Genomic DNA, 17,298 nt, shown 5'->3' with positions numbered 1-17,298 from the left:
TCAAGTAAGTCGGTTTATTCTCGTTAAGGGCAAGAGCAGTGGCGGATTCAGGATTTTCACTCAGAGGGTTCGAAAAAAATAATAAAAGCTAAATATAAAAAATAATGTTGTTGATGGGGATCAAACCTAGAATGCTAGAGATTATTTTGAACACCCTAGACCACTTAAGCTAACTATTTGCATTTATTCAGGTTGTTCAAAAGTTAATATATGTATATAAACACAAAAAAATTACCCTACATATACACAATAATTTGAGGGTGTTCGGGTGAACACCCTCGGATACCTCTAAATCCGCCCTTGGGCAAGAGACAAAATGGCATTTTAGCTAGGAAGATGTGCTTATAATGTACACCGATCAAATTTTCGCATTATTTGTTATCGAGGCAGACGTTATGTGACGGGTAGCAGTCAAACATTTGTTATCGTACCATCTGATTATTGTTGGAGTTTGTTTAAACATTAATCGAGAAATTGGGAACGTGTGTTATCGTACCATCTGATTGTTTGGAGTTTATTCAGACATTAATCGAGAGATTGGGAATTAATATGTTAGAATAAGTTAAGACTATGAACGTGCGCATTAACTTGTACAAGTTTGAATTGAAGAAAGTAGGAACTGTAAAGTTTGGACAATTTTGAAAAATTAGTTGGTGAATCAGTAAGTACGTTAAGAGAAATGTAAACATGAAACAATTAAAAAAGATTAAAAGTAAAAACTTGTGTATTTTCAAAGCAGTAGTATAGCTTGTAAACTATTCTTCAAGTTTTAAGTCGTAATAATTCATAAGGATGTTCTTTTCCTTTTTAAGGAAAAATAAAAAGTCATTGATTAGCCTCCCATTGACTTAACAATCGAATTTTAACATTAGAACTAGTTACTATTACCACTTTGATATTGGAATTTATATTAAACATGAACAATTGAAATTAATTCCTCTCAAATTTGTTTGTCATAATTTGACTCGCCCAGAAGTTTAAAAATAAAAGAAAGACTTCTAAAACTAAAATCTTAAACATGTAACATTTCTATGACGGTAAAATCTTCTCCTTAAGATATAAGTATATAAATGTGCCAATTCTTTAATAAACTGATAAAGAAATAGTGTCAAACAAAGTGAAACGGAGAAAGTTCTTCCTACCCTCTGTTACTCTTTTATAGCTTTAGTTCCAAAAACAAAGGAAATACATCCAACCATTAGCCTGATATTCATCATACATACTTTCCATTGTTATCTTAGTCATGCAAATAAGCACATCAAGTTTCAAAATGATCACGATCATTTAACTCGTAGATTAAAAAAAAAATGGTTCAAAAAGGAACATCCATATATCAACCTTAGCGGCTTTTACAGTGTTTCAGTTTATATAACACTAAGGTACCTTCAATCAACAAGGGGTAAAAGTTGGACCAAACATCCTTCACTATTGGCCTAAACTAAAGATTAGAGGACTCCAAAGAAGGGATTCTTAATTGCATTGTTCAACTCAGTTCCAGCAGTATTAAGTACTGCAATGTCCACCTTCTCTCTTGGCAGGTACAAGAATTCACCCCCTTCAATTTTCTCAAATCCACAGTGCTCAAGAAACTCAATGCCTCCTTGGAGCTTGCCAATTCTATCCTGTAATGTCAAAAGAGGTGGGCGTGTTAGTTCTCTGAGTTTATGAATCTACTTGACAACTAGGGAAGAAAAAGAAATTGGGATTGGGATAGTCTAGGCACAAAGAATTGGAGGTGAGGTTCCTAAATCATCCTCCATGTTGGCTAGCAATAATAATCAATTAAGCAAATAAGCAAGTACATAAACCACAACCCACCCCCTATTTTCAGAAATTGAATGAAGGTAACCAACTAACAAGGTTATAAAAGCAAGGATCAAAAGAGCTTTGACTTATAAAATTTCAAGAAGTGATGGAGTCAATTCAGAAGTAACTAAAGAACAAAAATAGAAGCATAACCAATATCTTAATGACACTTCACCTGAAAAGCAGCATTACTAAGTCTAATCTTGCGAAATTTCTCCTCATTGGGATTTGTAGCGACATTCTTTGCATAAGTTAGCAGCGTGTTGAAGGCTGTCTTGACTTTGGCCTCATCATCCTGAAGCGTAAGGGAAAAATGAACAAAAAATCAGCTCACCAACAATGAAGTTAGAATGACATCTCATTCATATCTAAAACCCACCAAAGGAATGTAGAATGTCAATCGTAGGCTACTCAGTTCCTAGGGAGTATTTGTTGATCAGTTTTCAAAAGAAAAAGCTTCCTAATGTAATACACTAAAGAAAGAAAGACAAAAGAAACATTCAATCTATCCTTGTATTTCAAAATTCATTATTTATGCCTAGATGAAAAATAATAATTTAACCTGAGTGGGTAATTATGACTGATGTCCTTTTGACTTCTACTTTTTTGAGTTTGGGAACTAAGGGTGGAAGAACAAGTAAGTTTCACTTTGTTTTTAAATAAAGGTAACTAGCTGGTGCACCTTGAACCACCTCTCAGTTCCAAAGCCCAAACCTGGAAGAAAATAGTCTAGGGATCCAAAACACAACTGAATGATTACCTTGTGAGTCTGTTTAAGAGTTCGCAGGCACTCCCTCATCTTCTCTGCCTTTGTAGCTGGTCTGACAGGCAAAAATGAGCTCTACCAAGGAACACTCGAAAAAGTTTGAGTCAAACAAGACATGTCCAAATGGAAAAAAACTACAAGCAGATTTGTTAAATAAATAAATAAACACCTTTTTCTCCTCCACAACAGGTGTAGAAGGTTTGGGGGAAGCAGGATCTTCTGCTGGCAAACCGAGCTTCCTTCTTCTTTCTGCCTGTGAAAGTAAACACAGTTGTTTCAGCATGACAAACGTAGCAGTACGTAATTATGTTGTGAGGAGTGCACTCAAGTGATCCAGATCATGAGTTATAATTTGGTCCAGGAATTTAAAAATCATTTGAATTAGTGATATTGATGAACGTCGACCACTGAAAGCAACTTTTCGTTATGCATTATGTACGTGCATATTCTGGAATTTTCGAGTCTAGTGCCTTATAATACAACAACAAAAAAAAACCCAGTATAATCCCACCATGTGAGGTCTGAGGAGGGTAGAGTGTACGCAGACCTAATCCCCACCTTAAAAGGTAGAGCGGCTGTTTTCGAAAGAACCTTGGCTCAAGAGAGGAGAACAAGACAGGAAAAACAAGACAAAAGGTTAGATAGGACCAAGCATATCGAAAACAATAAGAAAGCAAGGAATAACAAAAGCGAGAAAGTCATGGTAGAACAGTTCGGGAAAGAAAGGAGCATTAACTACTATAGATAACTAACAGCCCAACAAATATAAGCAGCAATCCAATGCAAAAATCAAATGGCAATAAACAAATGAGTAAAACTACAACTAATACGGTGAAAGGATTAGCCACCTAGCCTTCTATCCTAATTTGAGTCCTCCACAACTTCCTATCTAAGGTCATGTCCTCGGTGAGCTGAAACTGTGTCATATCCTGTCTAATCACCTCTCCCCAATACTTCTTCGGCCTCCCTTTGCCTCTCCTAAAACCGTCCATAGCCAATCTCTCACACTTCCGCACTGGGGCATCTGTGTCTCTCCTCTTCACATGCTCAAACCATCTCAGCCTCGCTTCACACATCTTGTCTTCCACTGATGCCACTCCCACGTTGTCTCGAATATCTTCATTTCTAATTCTATCCCTCCTAGTGTGCCCACACATCCACGGTAGCATTCGCATTTCCGCGACTTTCATCTTCTGAACGTGACATTTCTTGGCTGACCAACACTCCGTCCCGTACAGTAAGGTCGGTCTAACCACCCCTTTGTAGAACTTGCCTTTAAGTTTTGGTGGCACTTTCTTATCACACAGCACTCTCCATTTCATCCACCCTGCACTAATACGATGTGAAACATCGTAGTCGATATTCCCATCTCCCCTGTATAATAGACCCAAGATACTTGAAACTTCCTTTCTTCTGAATGGCCTAGGTACCAAGCCTCACTTCCTCGTCAGCCTCACGCGGTAGGCCACTGAACTTGCACTCCAAGTATTCTGTCTTGGTCCTACTCAATCTAAATCCTTTAGACTCCAACGTCTATCTCCAGCCCTCCAGCTTATCGTTAACTCCGTTGCGAGTCTCGTCAATCAGGACTATGTCATCCGCGAACAACATATACCAAGACACCTCCCCTTGTATTTGTCGCGTCAATTCATCCATCACTAGGGCGAATAGAAACGGGCTAAGAGTTGATCCCTGATGCAACCCCATCATAACAGGAAAGTGCTCTGAGTCTCCTCCTGCCGTCCTTACCTTGGTCTTAGCTCCATCATACATGTCCTTTATCGCTCTAATGTACACCACAGGTACACCTTTAGCCTCCAAGCATCTCCATAGGACCTCTCTTGGCACTTTGTCGTAGGCCTTTTCTAGATCAATGAATACTATGTGCAAGTCCCTCTTCCGCTCCCTATACTACTCCACCAATCTCCTTACAATATGAATGACTTCTGTAGTCGAGCGCACCGACATGAATCCAAACTGGTTCTCTGAAATAGACACACCTTTCCTCACCCTCATTTCCACCACCCTTTCCCACACTTTCATAGTGTGACTTAGCAGCTTGATACCTCTATAGTTGTTGCAGCTTTGAATGTCCCCTCCTTCGTTCAAGAGTTCATGAAAACATAACTGTCATCTCTGTCTAATGCGAGATTCATGTACCAACACTTGGCCATCCTCGTCCTTGATGCACTTCACTTGATCCAAGTCGTGTGTCTTCCTCTCTCTCGCTTTGGCGAGCTTGAATAGCTTCTTATCCCCACCTCTGTCCTCTAGTTCTGCATACAGGCGTTCAAAGGCAGTCGTTTTAGCCGCCGAAACTGCCAACTTCGCCTCCTTTCTCGCCATTTTATACTTTTCCCTGTTCTTCCGCTTCTCTTATCATCCTTGCTATCTACCAACTTCACATATGCCTGCTTCTTTGCTTCTACCTTCCTTGGACTTCTCCATTCCACCACCAATCCCCTCGGTGCATACCACGGCCGCCTCGTAAGACCCCCAATATCTCTCTCGCTGCTTCCCTAATGCAACTGGCCGTCCTATCCCACATACTGCTCGCATCCCCCCTGCTATCCCACGCTCCCATAGCCATCAACTTCTCCCCCATCTCTAGGGCACTAGACGGAGTCAAACTTCCCCACTTAATCCTCGGTTGGTCATCCACGACCCTCTTCTTCTTTTTCTTTCTTATCTCCAAATCCATCACCAATAGCTTATGTTGCGTCGTAAGATTCTCACTCGGTATAAACTTGCAGTCCTTACAGAGGCCTTTATCATCTTTTCTAAGAAGCAGAAAGTCTATTTGCGTCGCAGCCTCTGAGCTACGGAAGGTTACCAAGTGCGCCTTCTTCGGAAAACTCGAGTTGGCTACCACCAATCCAAAAGCTTTTGCGAAATCCAAGAGTGAGACTCCACCATTCCTGTCCCCGAAGCCAAATCCTCCATGCACCTCATCATAACCCCTCGAAACAGACCCAATGTGTCCATTGAAATCTCCTCCTATGTATAACTTCTCAGTAGGCAGTATACTTACCACAACTTCGTCCAAGTCCTCCCAAAAGCGCCTTTTTACCTCCTCGTCCTTATAATATAATAGGAAAATAAATTATTTCTTATTATAGGTTTGTAAGTTGCTCAAACCATCTGACTGCAATTATCCATGCTCTAGGCTGCCCAACAAAGAGTAGGTGGCAAGATAGATAGTACCAAATACTGTTTTTAAGTGAATCATATATATTGCAAAGACGTGTTTTATACATTAATAAATTGACAAGTTCCATCAAGCAATCTAGATATAGAAGGGCTGAATAAATTTCATGATAGGTTGGAGTTTCTGACCTTATCTTCTTCCAGCTTCTGACGAATTCTCTCCCTAGCTCGTGCTTCTTCCTCTTTTTCGGCTTTACGCAATGCTATTATACTATACAGCATAGTGAAAAAATTCAATTATATGAGCAGAAATCGCTGAGAGTGAAAACTGAAAGAGTAGCAAAGTTCAAGGCGTACCGTTTTCTTTCATTATCTTCCTCAATCCGTTTTGCTTCCAGCAGTTCCTTACCAATTCTAATTCTTTCCTGAAGCAGAAGGCAAAACGATTTTATTAACATATTCAACTATACTGATTACAAGTCAAGAAATAAAACACAATTAACTAACAATGCAACCAATCAACCATCTCCGGTTTCAGAACATAACTCAACAATAATATTCAATTGACTTCCATGAATACAAACTAACGTCACAATCTAAATCAAGAGTTACCTTTTCTCTCTCTCTTTCCCTTTGTCTCTCTTCCTCTTCTTTCTTTTTACGAGCACGCTCCTTCAACTCTTGTTGTTTCATCTTTATTTCCTCTGGAGTAAGAGAAGGCTTTGGAGCCTCAGCTTTCTTCGAACTGGCAGGTACCTAGATAAATTTTAATAATCATAGCATTATTGAAGCAGGTAATGCTTAAGAGATTCTTCTGTAGAAATGCTTATAGGTTCCAGCAAAGATACAAAAAAACATTTCTTCCTGGACCACCAAGAAAAGCATTGGCCTTCTCACAATATAAGGCAAACTTTATCTGCACCCAAGAGTGTGCCTAATGGTCAATGAAGTAGGTTGAGTAGCCATGAGGTCTCAGGTTCAAATCCAAGTGGAGGCAAAAACACTACATGATTTCCTCCCAATTGTCCAAGCCTTGGTGAGCATAGTTACCAGGTACATGCGTTGTTGGGAGGTAGCAAGAGGCCTGGGTACCATGGTTATCAATTAAGAATAAGGCACATTTAATTTACCAAAAAATCCTAGTGGCTATTTAGAAAGCTCGGAAACTTACTAGAGAAAGGGAATAAGAGATATTTTGGGGCTTAAGTGTTACCTTTTGGTGTAACTTCTGTGGTGTTTCCTTATAATCAGTAACGTGCAAACTACTCTTTTAATTTTTCCTAGGCCTGGTTGAGTATGGATTGGACCATCCTTCTAGCTGTACCGTCCTAACTGGTATCATGCCCTTATAATGCTAAGAACTAAGGGCTCATTTGGTATGATGGATAGAGAAAAATAGTCCTGGGATAAAAATTAGTACCGCCTTATCCCACGTTTGGTTGGAAAAAAAAAATCAGGATAACTAATCCCGGGATAAGTTGTTTCCAACCAAACAAGCCCTAAGGTCTCTTTTAACAGGTTCAACCATGCACACAACCACAAAATTGATATAACTGAGTACAACTTCCCTTTTTTTTTTGTTTTTTTTTTTTTGTTTTTTTTTTTTTTGGAAAACTGAGTACAACTTCCTGTTAATAGATCATAAATGCCACATAAAAACATCTTTATGAATCTCATATGGAAACAGTAACCACAGCATAGAATTAGATAGTGAACTAAGCAATTAAGTGCAGGAATATGAAATTTCCATACCATTGGTGTTTCATCAATGTCTGGGTCACTTTCATGCTCTACAACCCAATTTACAGCAGCCTCCAAGCTGGCATTGCCTGTATCCAAAATTCACAGGCATGGACAATTAGATGCCTTAAAAGTTTTATAGATGAAACAAAGAAGAACCTCGCACAGACAACAAGGTGGTCAACAGTAAACATACAGAATTGGGAGATTGACATCATACTAGATTGGTTAAAGTAAAAGAGGAAATGTTTGAAAAAGTTAGCTACTGGAGGGCATTCAACTCCCTCCCCCAACCCCCTTCTTGGGTATTAACAGGCTACGCTTTCTCGGCTCAGTCCAGTACTACAAAATAGTAAGAGTAGTTGGGTTTGGATGAGAATGGACTGTTTGGGAGCTGTCTTTCTATTTGTATTCAAGAGTCTTGATTAAAAAAAAAAAAAAGGGCATTACATCAGTCACCTGAATGCATCATACATGGATTTGTTTTTTGGATATGTGACTTTTTCTCGTCTCCCATAGATTTAGGGACAATCATAACAATGAAGATGCTCATCTACAAAAGTACTCACCAGAAAAGTGGAGTGCGCGGATAGCCCTAGCTTTGGGAAATCCCATTGTCTCGAGTTCCGATAGCAGGTTTTGGTCAACTTCAGGAACAACCATTTCTAGCAAGAAAAGGTATATTAGTACCGATATATCCACGCATACGCAATAAAAATAAAGAACTGCTCAAATATTTCCGCCTCATTTGACCAAATATTAGCTGCAATCTATGGGTTTCATAGTTCTTCCCTATTAGAGTTGGATGATAAGCACCTTATATTTGCAAATTCTAGATCTACATAAAGAGCTTGCTTGATGAATTAAAGCATTAAAAAAATAAAAACACCCCTCCATCCCAACTTGTCTAGATATTGTAATTACTCCCAAATGTTCATGGTACTCCTATCCCCGTTGGTTCTCAAAGTCCAAGGCGTTTTCTCCCTCTAAACAAGCTCATAAGATAAAGCTACTGATAAAAGAACCAATTAGCAAATCGTAAGTAATAAATGAATTTATCTAATAACTACTAAATTGTAATTTAAAAGACCAAAATCTGCAACCACAATGAACTAACTACTACCTTCATGTTGGCCAGTACCACTGTCATCACCACCCTCTGCCATGTCTACGTCCTCATCGGCTTTTGCCTTTGGTACCTCCAAGCTGATTGGCTTCACTGCCTCTGCTGTCTTGTCTGTAAATTCTGTGTGGCCAGTTCTCTTGGTGTGCAAATCACTCTCCTTCATAAATCAAAAACATCCCAAATTCACAAAAAGCTGCATTGTCGAGCTACATCAACAGTTAAATCATCATTACAGCAGAACTAAACTATTCATATTCCAATCAGAAGTTTTTACAAAATTATCTCCACCCAAATTCACAATATAATATACTACACTAAGCCCTGGGTGGATCTAACCTTTTATTCTTTTCTTTTTTATAAATGTGAACTCCACTGTTTTCAGCTTCAAAACTTGGTGGATTAAGAATCTGCCCCTTTATCTTTCTCATTTAACTACCAGCCTTGATTCACTGATGTCGTATTACGGAAGACGTAGTGCTCAATTGCGGGTTAAACCAAAGCAGCTTACCTTGGCTCACACCCTGTATGTGTTAAAAGTTTACTAAACAATTACATATATCAAATGGGTTGTGATAAAATTCCAAACTCGAACCCATAATATTCAATTTGTGAATCCGCCTCTGGTACTACCTTTTATAATTGAATCAAAGCCCTGGGTGCCATGGGTATATCCAATCCTACCATAGCTAACACTCACTGCCTTTCCGAGAAACTGGTACTGAACTAACACTCACTACCTTTTGACCGGAACCATATACAAATATTTATTTGAGTATACACACACACACACACACTCTGACACAACAGACTAATGTGCGGAGTGGTAATTCCAGGGGCGAATGTACAAGGTAAGATATGAGTTCGGTAGCACTGCTTTACTTGGCTTATCTAGTAGACTATTTTTAGCTTTCACGTGTCGAGAGGGATAAAACCTTTAACTTTAGCAAGTACTACTACTCCTATGTTTTCGGACAGTATTATCAATTGTATGATGTTCTCCAACACATTAGTTTTGGTGCAACCCCGTATATGTGTTAAAAAAATATATTCATAAATATTAAATTTCAAACCCAATAACTCAAATCCTCGTGAAGTTCAAATCTTTGACAGCCTGTGGGTACTTCACACCTACAACAACTCCTCAATCCTAAACTAGATAGGATCCAGCAATTGGCTATATAAATCATTAAAACCCTATAACTCAATCGTAGCTTCAGAGACATCCCGAACCCATAAAGTTCACATTTTGGATCCACCTCCAGGTACTTAACACCTACAACTACTACTCAATCTCAAACTAGATAAGGATCCAGCAATTGTCTATACAAATCATTAAAACCCGATTCGTAGCTACAAATAATCAATAAAAGGGCAAAAGATTTACCGTTTTGGTCTTGGAGCACAAGGCCCCCAAAACCATTAGCTTTAGTTCAAACCCTGTACATGTGTTAAAAAAACTATTTACATATATTAAATTTCAAACCCAATAACTTAAATCGTTCCTGAAAACCATAAAGTTCAAATCTTGGACTACCCCCTCAATCTCAAACTAGATAGGATCCATTATCTGTACCAATCATTAAAATCCTATTCTTAGCTACAGATTATCAATAAAAGTGGAACAAGAGGGCCAAAAAAAGTTATATTTCGACACCCAATAAGTCAAATCGTCAGTAGTTTCCGGAAACCCATAAAGTCCAAATCTTGGATTCACTTCTAGGTACTTCATAGTTCATACATATAACGACTACTCTTCAATCTGAAACTAGATAGGATCTAGTAATTAGCTACAAAAGTCATTAAATCCCTATAACTCAAATGATCAATGGTTTCAGTGACATCTCAAACCCATAAAGTTTAAATCTTGGGTCCCCACACCCAACCACCCACCACTCACCACTCACCACTCACCGCACACCACCCAACCACACACCACACACCACACCACCCCCTTCAACCCCACCCAACACCACCCTACCCCACAGATAATCAATAAAAGGGGAATAAAAGGGCAATCAAAGTTACCACTCTCAATATCAAACAAAATAGGATCCATCAATTATCTACCAATCATTAAAACCCTATTCTTAGCTACAATTAATCAATAAAAAGAGGCAATTTTTATACTCTTTTGGAGCGACAAGGCTTGCCACAAGCAGTGCAAAGGAGGCTAAGACCTCATTTGTTTGCACTTATTGGAGGTCTGAATCTGAATGGTTCAGACCTTAAGCCATTAAGTGCATTTGTTTGCATTAAGATATAAGCACTTATTGGGTCTGAATAGGTCTTAATCATTAAGATCTTGAACAAGTCTTAATATCATTAAGAGGTATTTTTGTATGGAACTTTTTTATCACCAGCTCCAACCACAACCCCAACCCTCCACCCACTCTCCACTCCAACCCCACCCATCCACCTCAATCCCACCCCACCCCACCACCCACCCACCCTCTACTCCAACTCCACCACACTACCTCCCACACCTCACCCCAACCACCTATCACCCACTCACCCCTTCACCCCCACCCACCACGACTACAAAATATCTCCACCATCACTAGTGAACATAAATGTTCCATTTTTTTTTATCAAATAATATTTTATTTTATTAAATTTATATTTATTTTCTACTATTTAGTTACTTTTTTAATTTGAATTGTATATTTATTATGTTTAAATAAATACATTATGCACATTCAGATATTGAAAAACAAACAGTCTTAATCATTCAGTGTTCAGACCTAGAGACATCTTAATCATTCAGATGTGCATTCAGATTCAGACGTCTTAATCTTAATGAAAACAAATGAGGCCTAAGAACAGCTTCGGTTGATTTAGAGAAGTTGGTATGGGAAGTAACCTCAGCATGTTCTTGTACTTCACACCTACAACTACTCCTCAAATCTCAAACTAGACAAGGATCCACCAATTGACAACACAAATCATTAAAACCCTAGTATGTGTGAAAAATCTACTTACAAATATTAAATTCCGAACCCATTAACTCAAATAATCAGTAGTTTTCAGAAACCCATAAAGTTTAAAACTTGAATCCTCCTTTGGCTACTGCACACCTACAACAACTACTCAATCTCAGGCTAGATAATGGATCCATCAATTGTCTATACAAATCATTAAAAACCCTGTAATAACTCAAACAATCAATGGCTTCAGTGACATCCCAAACCCATAAAGTTCAAATCTTGGACCCCCACACCCAACCACATCCACCACCCCCACCACCAACCACTCACCACTCCCATACCCCACCACACCCCACATCCCTTTCTCCCCAACTCACCCCCACCACCTACTCCCCAACCGACCCCACCTTCACCCCACACCACCCTACCCCACATATAATCAACAAAAGGGGAATAAAAGGGCAATAAAAGTTACCACTACTCACTCTCAAACTAGATATGATCCAACAATTATCTATACAAATCATTAAAACTCTATAACTCAAATAATCAATGGTTTCAGAAGCATCCCATACCCATAAAGTTCAAATCTTGGATCCCCACCACCCCTACCACCCAACCAACCACCACACCCACACCCACACCCCACAACACCCCAACCCATCCCCCCCACCCCACCACTCCCCACACCACCTACCTCCCCCAACCCCATCCCCTCCCCACCCCACACCACCCTACCCCACAGACAATCAACAAAAGGGCAATAAAAGTTACCACTACTCAATCTCAAACTAGATATGATCCAACAATTGTCTACACAAATCATTAAAACCCAATTCTTAGCTACAATTAATCAATAAAAGGGGCAATATCTTTTACCGTTTTGGAGCGACAAGGCTTGCCACAAGCAGTACAAACAAGGTTAAGAACAGCTTCAGTTGATTCAGAGAAATTAGTATGTGAAGTAACTTCAGCATGTTCTTGTGCTTCTTCTACAGATTTGAAGAGTGTTCCGCAATCACCACACTGTAATGATACACCTGACATTATTACAACACTTATAATTCAATTCAACTTAATTAGATCTATCTATGTATCTCAATTTTGCTTTTTTTTCTGATTGTGTTCTTTGGTCGTCAATGGGGTTTGTTTGTTAGGAGATGAAAAGGTTTTTTATACTTGTTGGTTTTTAAGGTAAATTCTAGTTAGAGTGTGATTGGGTTTTACCTCATTGTGAATAGCTAATAAAGTTAGAAGTATTGAATAGTAGAGAAATATTTTCAAGTGTTTGAAATTAATTAATTTTATAAATAAACACTTTCTCCGTCTCAAAATAAATATCACCTTAAAATAAATACCATGTGAGTTTACTAAACTACCGGATGTTGTTTTTAGATTTGAACACTATTAAAGATGACTGTTTTTTTAATGCGAGAGGCATGATTGGAAACACTTGTCAATTTTCATCTTGAATGTCAAATGGTTGATATTGTCCCTCCAAGACCAAAACTTTTTGTTTCCGAGTGCGAATTTATCAAATTTGATCAACCATTAACGAGTAATCCTAATATAGACGGATCTGGTTAGGGAGATGCAGAAATAGTACTTCAAGATCCATTACGTGTCCAAGGACCTTTGTTCTACGGTTGCAGTTGTTTGGGGATTTTTTTTTTTTTTTTTTTTGTTAAGATGACACTTATTTTGAGACGAAAAGAATAGCCAATAAGAGTATTGAAAAATATTTTTCTAAGTGTTAACAATAAAGTTTATAAATAAGTAACTGGTTATTTGAATAAAAGAATTGAATTAATAATAAACAATTGATGCATTTGACAAAAGATATTGATAAGTTGTTCTTTCATTAAAAAAGAAAATTTACAACAAAAAGGAAGAACGATCGATACAAAGTGAAGAGGCAAATTAGAAATTTTATTCTGAAAACGTTTTTGAGAAATATATAAAAACAAAATTAAAGGTAAAATAATAAAAATTTATGTCAAACCAAAAGTATTTAAAAACTGAAAATAATCTTACTTATTACTTTGACTAATAACATCAGAGTGTTAACCATTCCATAATATTAGGCCAAAACAAATGAGAAAAAGTTGGTCTTGTGAAACTCAAAAACTGTTGCATTTAAGTGGGTCTATTTTGGTTAAGCAATTCGGATTAGGTTGTTTAGGCCATAATTAAGGGATATTAAATGAACGGATTAAAATAAGTTGAATCAATCAACAATTCATATTTCAATCTACCGAAATTTTACTTGGTAATGGACTGCAGGATTCCACAAACGTTATCTACACCAAATGGCTAGTATTTAGAAGTTTGTCACTTCTTCAAAAGTTGATGAACAACTATGCTTCCACTCCAAGCAAGTAAAAATCGGCTATATGAATCATCATTGACCATGCTATGACATTTAAAGTCATCTCATATTATATTGCGAGGAATCATCATGAAACTAGCAAGCTCTTACAACAATCCTCATGGCAAAAATAAAGAGAATTGAACAATAGGAAGACCATTTGTGTCAGATCCAGCTTGAAAAATGATGAGAATCAAAACTTTTATTATCATGAGAGATTAACACACACTCAAGAGAAGGGTGAAAAAGAACGAGGGAGAGAAATTAACAATGGATGATCCCAATTCCTGTCTGTACTGACGACTAGAATGTTGTTCATATATGTTCCCATAGTTTAGCAAAAGTACATCAATAAGGTCTAGTCTGTATTGACATGGAGAATTCAAAGATCTCCCCCTTTAATCATAATCATCACACAATAAACTTTCACTTTAACAACGTTGGAGCTGGAGTATTCCACTCTCTTTTGCAGAAAACATAAGAACTTATGTCGACTGTAATTAGGCCTTCAACAACTGTATGCCCTGCGAGAACACGTTGAAAACAAGTTATTGAATAAGAATGAAGAGAGCGAATTGCGAGCTACAACAGAAATGCAAGCAGATTTGGGAAGGTTTGTTATTCAGCACAGGCGAGGAAAGTGATCATCGAAGAAATGAAGTAAAGAAGATAATGCCAAGCTTAAGGCAGCTTAGTGCTTTTGGAGGTCCTGTAGGCATTGGCTTTTTTAAAAGAAAAGCAGATATAGCATTTCAATGTATGAAAATATTGGTCCGGACAAGGAAAAATGTATAAGCCCACCGAAACAGAAAATCAAGAATCCAAAATAGGAACCAAAAGACTGAACCAGACCAATATGTCAAGGGAGGTTGTAATCATGTACAAGAGCTAACAGGCTATAACAATGGATACAAAGGGAATAAAAGAGTTTGTAGGCATAACAAAGAAAGAAAAGAGGTAGCTAGTTACTTGAGACTGTAAATAACTATACCCAACCAAAGTCACATGTTACAGAAGTGGGGCACTTGTATCATTTCCGCCAAAGGCGGAAGACATTATGTTAAAGCCAGATGAACCTATTTGGCATACCTCATAGAGGTAAATCCATTTGTATTGAGGTAAATTCAATCAGGTCAAATAGGATGAAGTTTCTACAATACCATTTGTCCTAGGATTTCCGACTGTTCTTTTCTTCAATTCCTGACTTTGAAAACCTTTGTCTCAGGACCTGCATAACTTCCTCGATTTTTACTCCTCTAAGAGAAAGCAAAACCATGGCATGATACAAGACATCTGCCATCTCTGAGGCGGTCCGTCCTTCATCCTCGTTTTGCTCCAGAGTTCGGCATAACTCGTCAGCCTCCTCTCTGCAAGTCGCGAAGCAAAAATTTCAGAAGAGAACTATTATACCCATCAAGACAATTAAATACCCAGATATGTACGTGCTATGGGGGAGTAGGGGAAGCTATTCTTCTGAAGATTAGTCAATGAAAAGATCAAGTACGTCAAGCAAGATACCTAATTTTGGAGCAAAGCAACTTGTCATCAAGCAACAATCGCTTTGTCCACGAGGGTTTTCCATTTGAAGAACTAGATGTTTCTGCCTTCCTTTGGTTGATTGTAGATTCTAATGCATATAAAGTCGTCAAAGCCAGCTCGTTTTTCTCAACCTAGCACAGCTACTACATCTTAGGCAGGTTCAGATAGACCATTTTCCAATAGAAGAAGCAGAGCTATTTTTTATTGAATTCATGAGATGAGTAAAAAAAAATTCTTTTTGAGGAAGGTAATATTAAGATGACAAAAAAACACTTAAAACAAATACGTCACAGAATGGGACAAACCTCTGGATTTTTCAGGAGTTCATCAACTGGTGTGTAATAACATGTCTCCGACCCCGTGTGGCATGTTGGGCCATCAGGCTTCCCAAGATATATTATCTGACAGGTAGTTTTGATTATCTTTTCAGTAAAAAGGCACATGGAATCAAAGGCAGGCTAATTTGATAATCAAAAGGGATTCTAAAAACTTACAGAATCACGATCACAATCAAGAAAGACATCAAAAACATTGATAAAATTATTGGAGGTCTCTCCCTTTGTCCATAAAGATGACCGTGACCGGCTATAAAATGTTGCTTTACGTGATGAGATGGTTGTTGACAGAGCCTCTCTGTTTGCAAACCCTTGCATTAAAACCGCTCCTGTATCAACATTTTGGGCTATTGCAACCGCCAAACCTTTGTCGTCCCATTTGACACGGTCTAGTAAGAAATCAACCTGAAGTACTGTTATCAGACAAGAGACAACAAGAGGCCAAGGAAGGCCGATACAATATATTCATCGTTCATCCTTCCAGGACAATAAATAGAAGACGTTTCAACTAGGCTTTGCAGGGAAAGGTGTTGCATAGTCCAAAGAGCAAGGCATTGCACGTAATCGGAAGTACAGCAATAAACCACCTAAGTTATCGGACTCTTCGAAAGTGTTGCCGCACCCATGTCAGAACCTCCAAAAATACACTACTTTTGAAGGATCCAACACGCACGACAACATTTTAGGAGAGTCCGAGTAACTTAGTAAACCATCAGTGGCAAAGTGCAACATAGAAAAACAACACACTTGAGATCAAAGTGACAGACAAAAAATCCCATCGATCTTTTTCTACTTTGCTAGCATTTCTTTTCCAGACATGTAAAATACTAGCATAGTGCACATAGTAGACACCTAACTGTGTCGATATCTAATAACCTCTAAAGAAGAACATGTTGTCTAATGTTCTAGCTAATTCAAGTCCTGTAACTATACACAAAATTTGGTAGTAATTTGAACCATAAAATCTTGAGTATTCATAGTCTAAATTTACAAGTTTAAACCTAGGTTCAAAAAGGGAAAACTGATCAATTGGACTAGTTATCTAAGTCAAAATTAGATTTTGATTCCTTAGCTAATGCGTAAACCGATTATGATGATGTGGCGATTAACGTCCTAATGGCTAATGGCGTAAACCAGGAACTCAATTTATCATTTTTACTACCCTGGCATATTTGTTTCCTGGAAATGTAACAAATATCCACCATAAATATACACAGTACATACCTGATTGATTATATAAAAAAAAAAACTACAAATTCATTCATAGACAATATTAAACTTAAAAACAAAAACTTATAGCTTCTACATCAACTGAATATCAAAATAAACAAACGCATACCTTTGATTGGAGAGAGATATCTTCATGTGATTTTTTGGTACATGCGACTACTACATTATGATATCGCTTAAAGTTCGAAGCGCCGCTAATATAGTTTTTAGGTAAAACTTTCAAAGGAGAGTATGAAATTGACATAATTAAGATCTGATTATAACCGGAAACACGGAACGGACGGCTAAATGACATAATTGGATTAGAATAGGAATAC

The 17,298-nt window shown here is 37.9% G+C and overlaps 2 protein-coding genes across 2 annotated transcripts; both read right to left on the bottom strand.

The window, feature by feature from the left end:
- Window positions 1-1,118: 1,118 nt before the first annotated feature.
- On the bottom strand, window positions 1,119-12,712 carry LOC132604386 (vicilin-like seed storage protein At2g18540). Its single transcript, XM_060317878.1, has 11 exons — window positions 12,389-12,712; window positions 8,583-8,742; window positions 8,029-8,124; window positions 7,472-7,548; window positions 6,332-6,475; window positions 6,077-6,144; window positions 5,909-5,990; window positions 2,742-2,825; window positions 2,567-2,647; window positions 1,982-2,101; window positions 1,119-1,622 (listed from the first exon to the last, which is right to left on the bottom strand). Exons 1-11 carry the CDS (start codon window positions 12,554-12,556, stop codon window positions 1,446-1,448), a joined length of 1,257 nt encoding a protein of 418 aa, XP_060173861.1. The 5' UTR covers window positions 12,557-12,712; the 3' UTR covers window positions 1,119-1,445.
- Window positions 12,713-14,061: 1,349 nt separating this feature from the next.
- On the bottom strand, window positions 14,062-17,277 carry LOC132604385 (histidine biosynthesis bifunctional protein hisIE, chloroplastic). The gene is made up of 6 exons (XM_060317877.1): window positions 17,091-17,277; window positions 15,911-16,156; window positions 15,722-15,817; window positions 15,396-15,547; window positions 15,038-15,244; window positions 14,062-14,401 (listed from the first exon to the last, which is right to left on the bottom strand). Exons 1-5 carry the CDS (start codon window positions 17,274-17,276, stop codon window positions 15,046-15,048), a joined length of 879 nt encoding a protein of 292 aa, XP_060173860.1. The 5' UTR covers window position 17,277; the 3' UTR covers window positions 14,062-14,401; window positions 15,038-15,045.
- Between the last annotated feature and the right edge of the window lie 21 nt (window positions 17,278-17,298).

Source organism: Lycium barbarum, chromosome 7 (assembly GCF_019175385.1).
Source record: "Lycium barbarum isolate Lr01 chromosome 7, ASM1917538v2, whole genome shotgun sequence".
Lineage (NCBI taxonomy): Eukaryota > Viridiplantae > Streptophyta > Magnoliopsida > Solanales > Solanaceae > Lycium > Lycium barbarum.
The sequence above is the reverse complement of the archived record's forward strand: the minus strand, read 5'-3'. Positions and strand labels throughout refer to the sequence as shown.

Coding starts and splice junctions, on each gene's coding strand:
- LOC132604386 (XM_060317878.1), bottom strand. CDS start 12,556: ATGTCAGGTGTATCATTACAGTGTGGTGATTGCGGAACACTCTTCAAA. Junction 5,991..6,076: donor GAAGATAATGAAAGAAAACG/GTACGCCTTGAA, acceptor TATGCTGTATAG/TATAATAGCATTGCGTAAAG. Junction 2,102..2,566: donor CTCTTAAACAGACTCACAAG/GTAATCATTCAG, acceptor CTTACGCTTCAG/GATGATGAGGCCAAAGTCAA.
- LOC132604385 (XM_060317877.1), bottom strand. CDS start 17,276: ATGTCATTTAGCCGTCCGTTCCGTGTTTCCGGTTATAATCAGATCTTA. Junction 15,818..15,910: donor TTGATTGTGATCGTGATTCT/GTAAGTTTTTAG, acceptor ACTACCTGTCAG/ATAATATATCTTGGGAAGCC. Junction 15,245..15,395: donor TTGCTTTGCTCCAAAATTAG/GTATCTTGCTTG, acceptor CGCGACTTGCAG/AGAGGAGGCTGACGAGTTAT.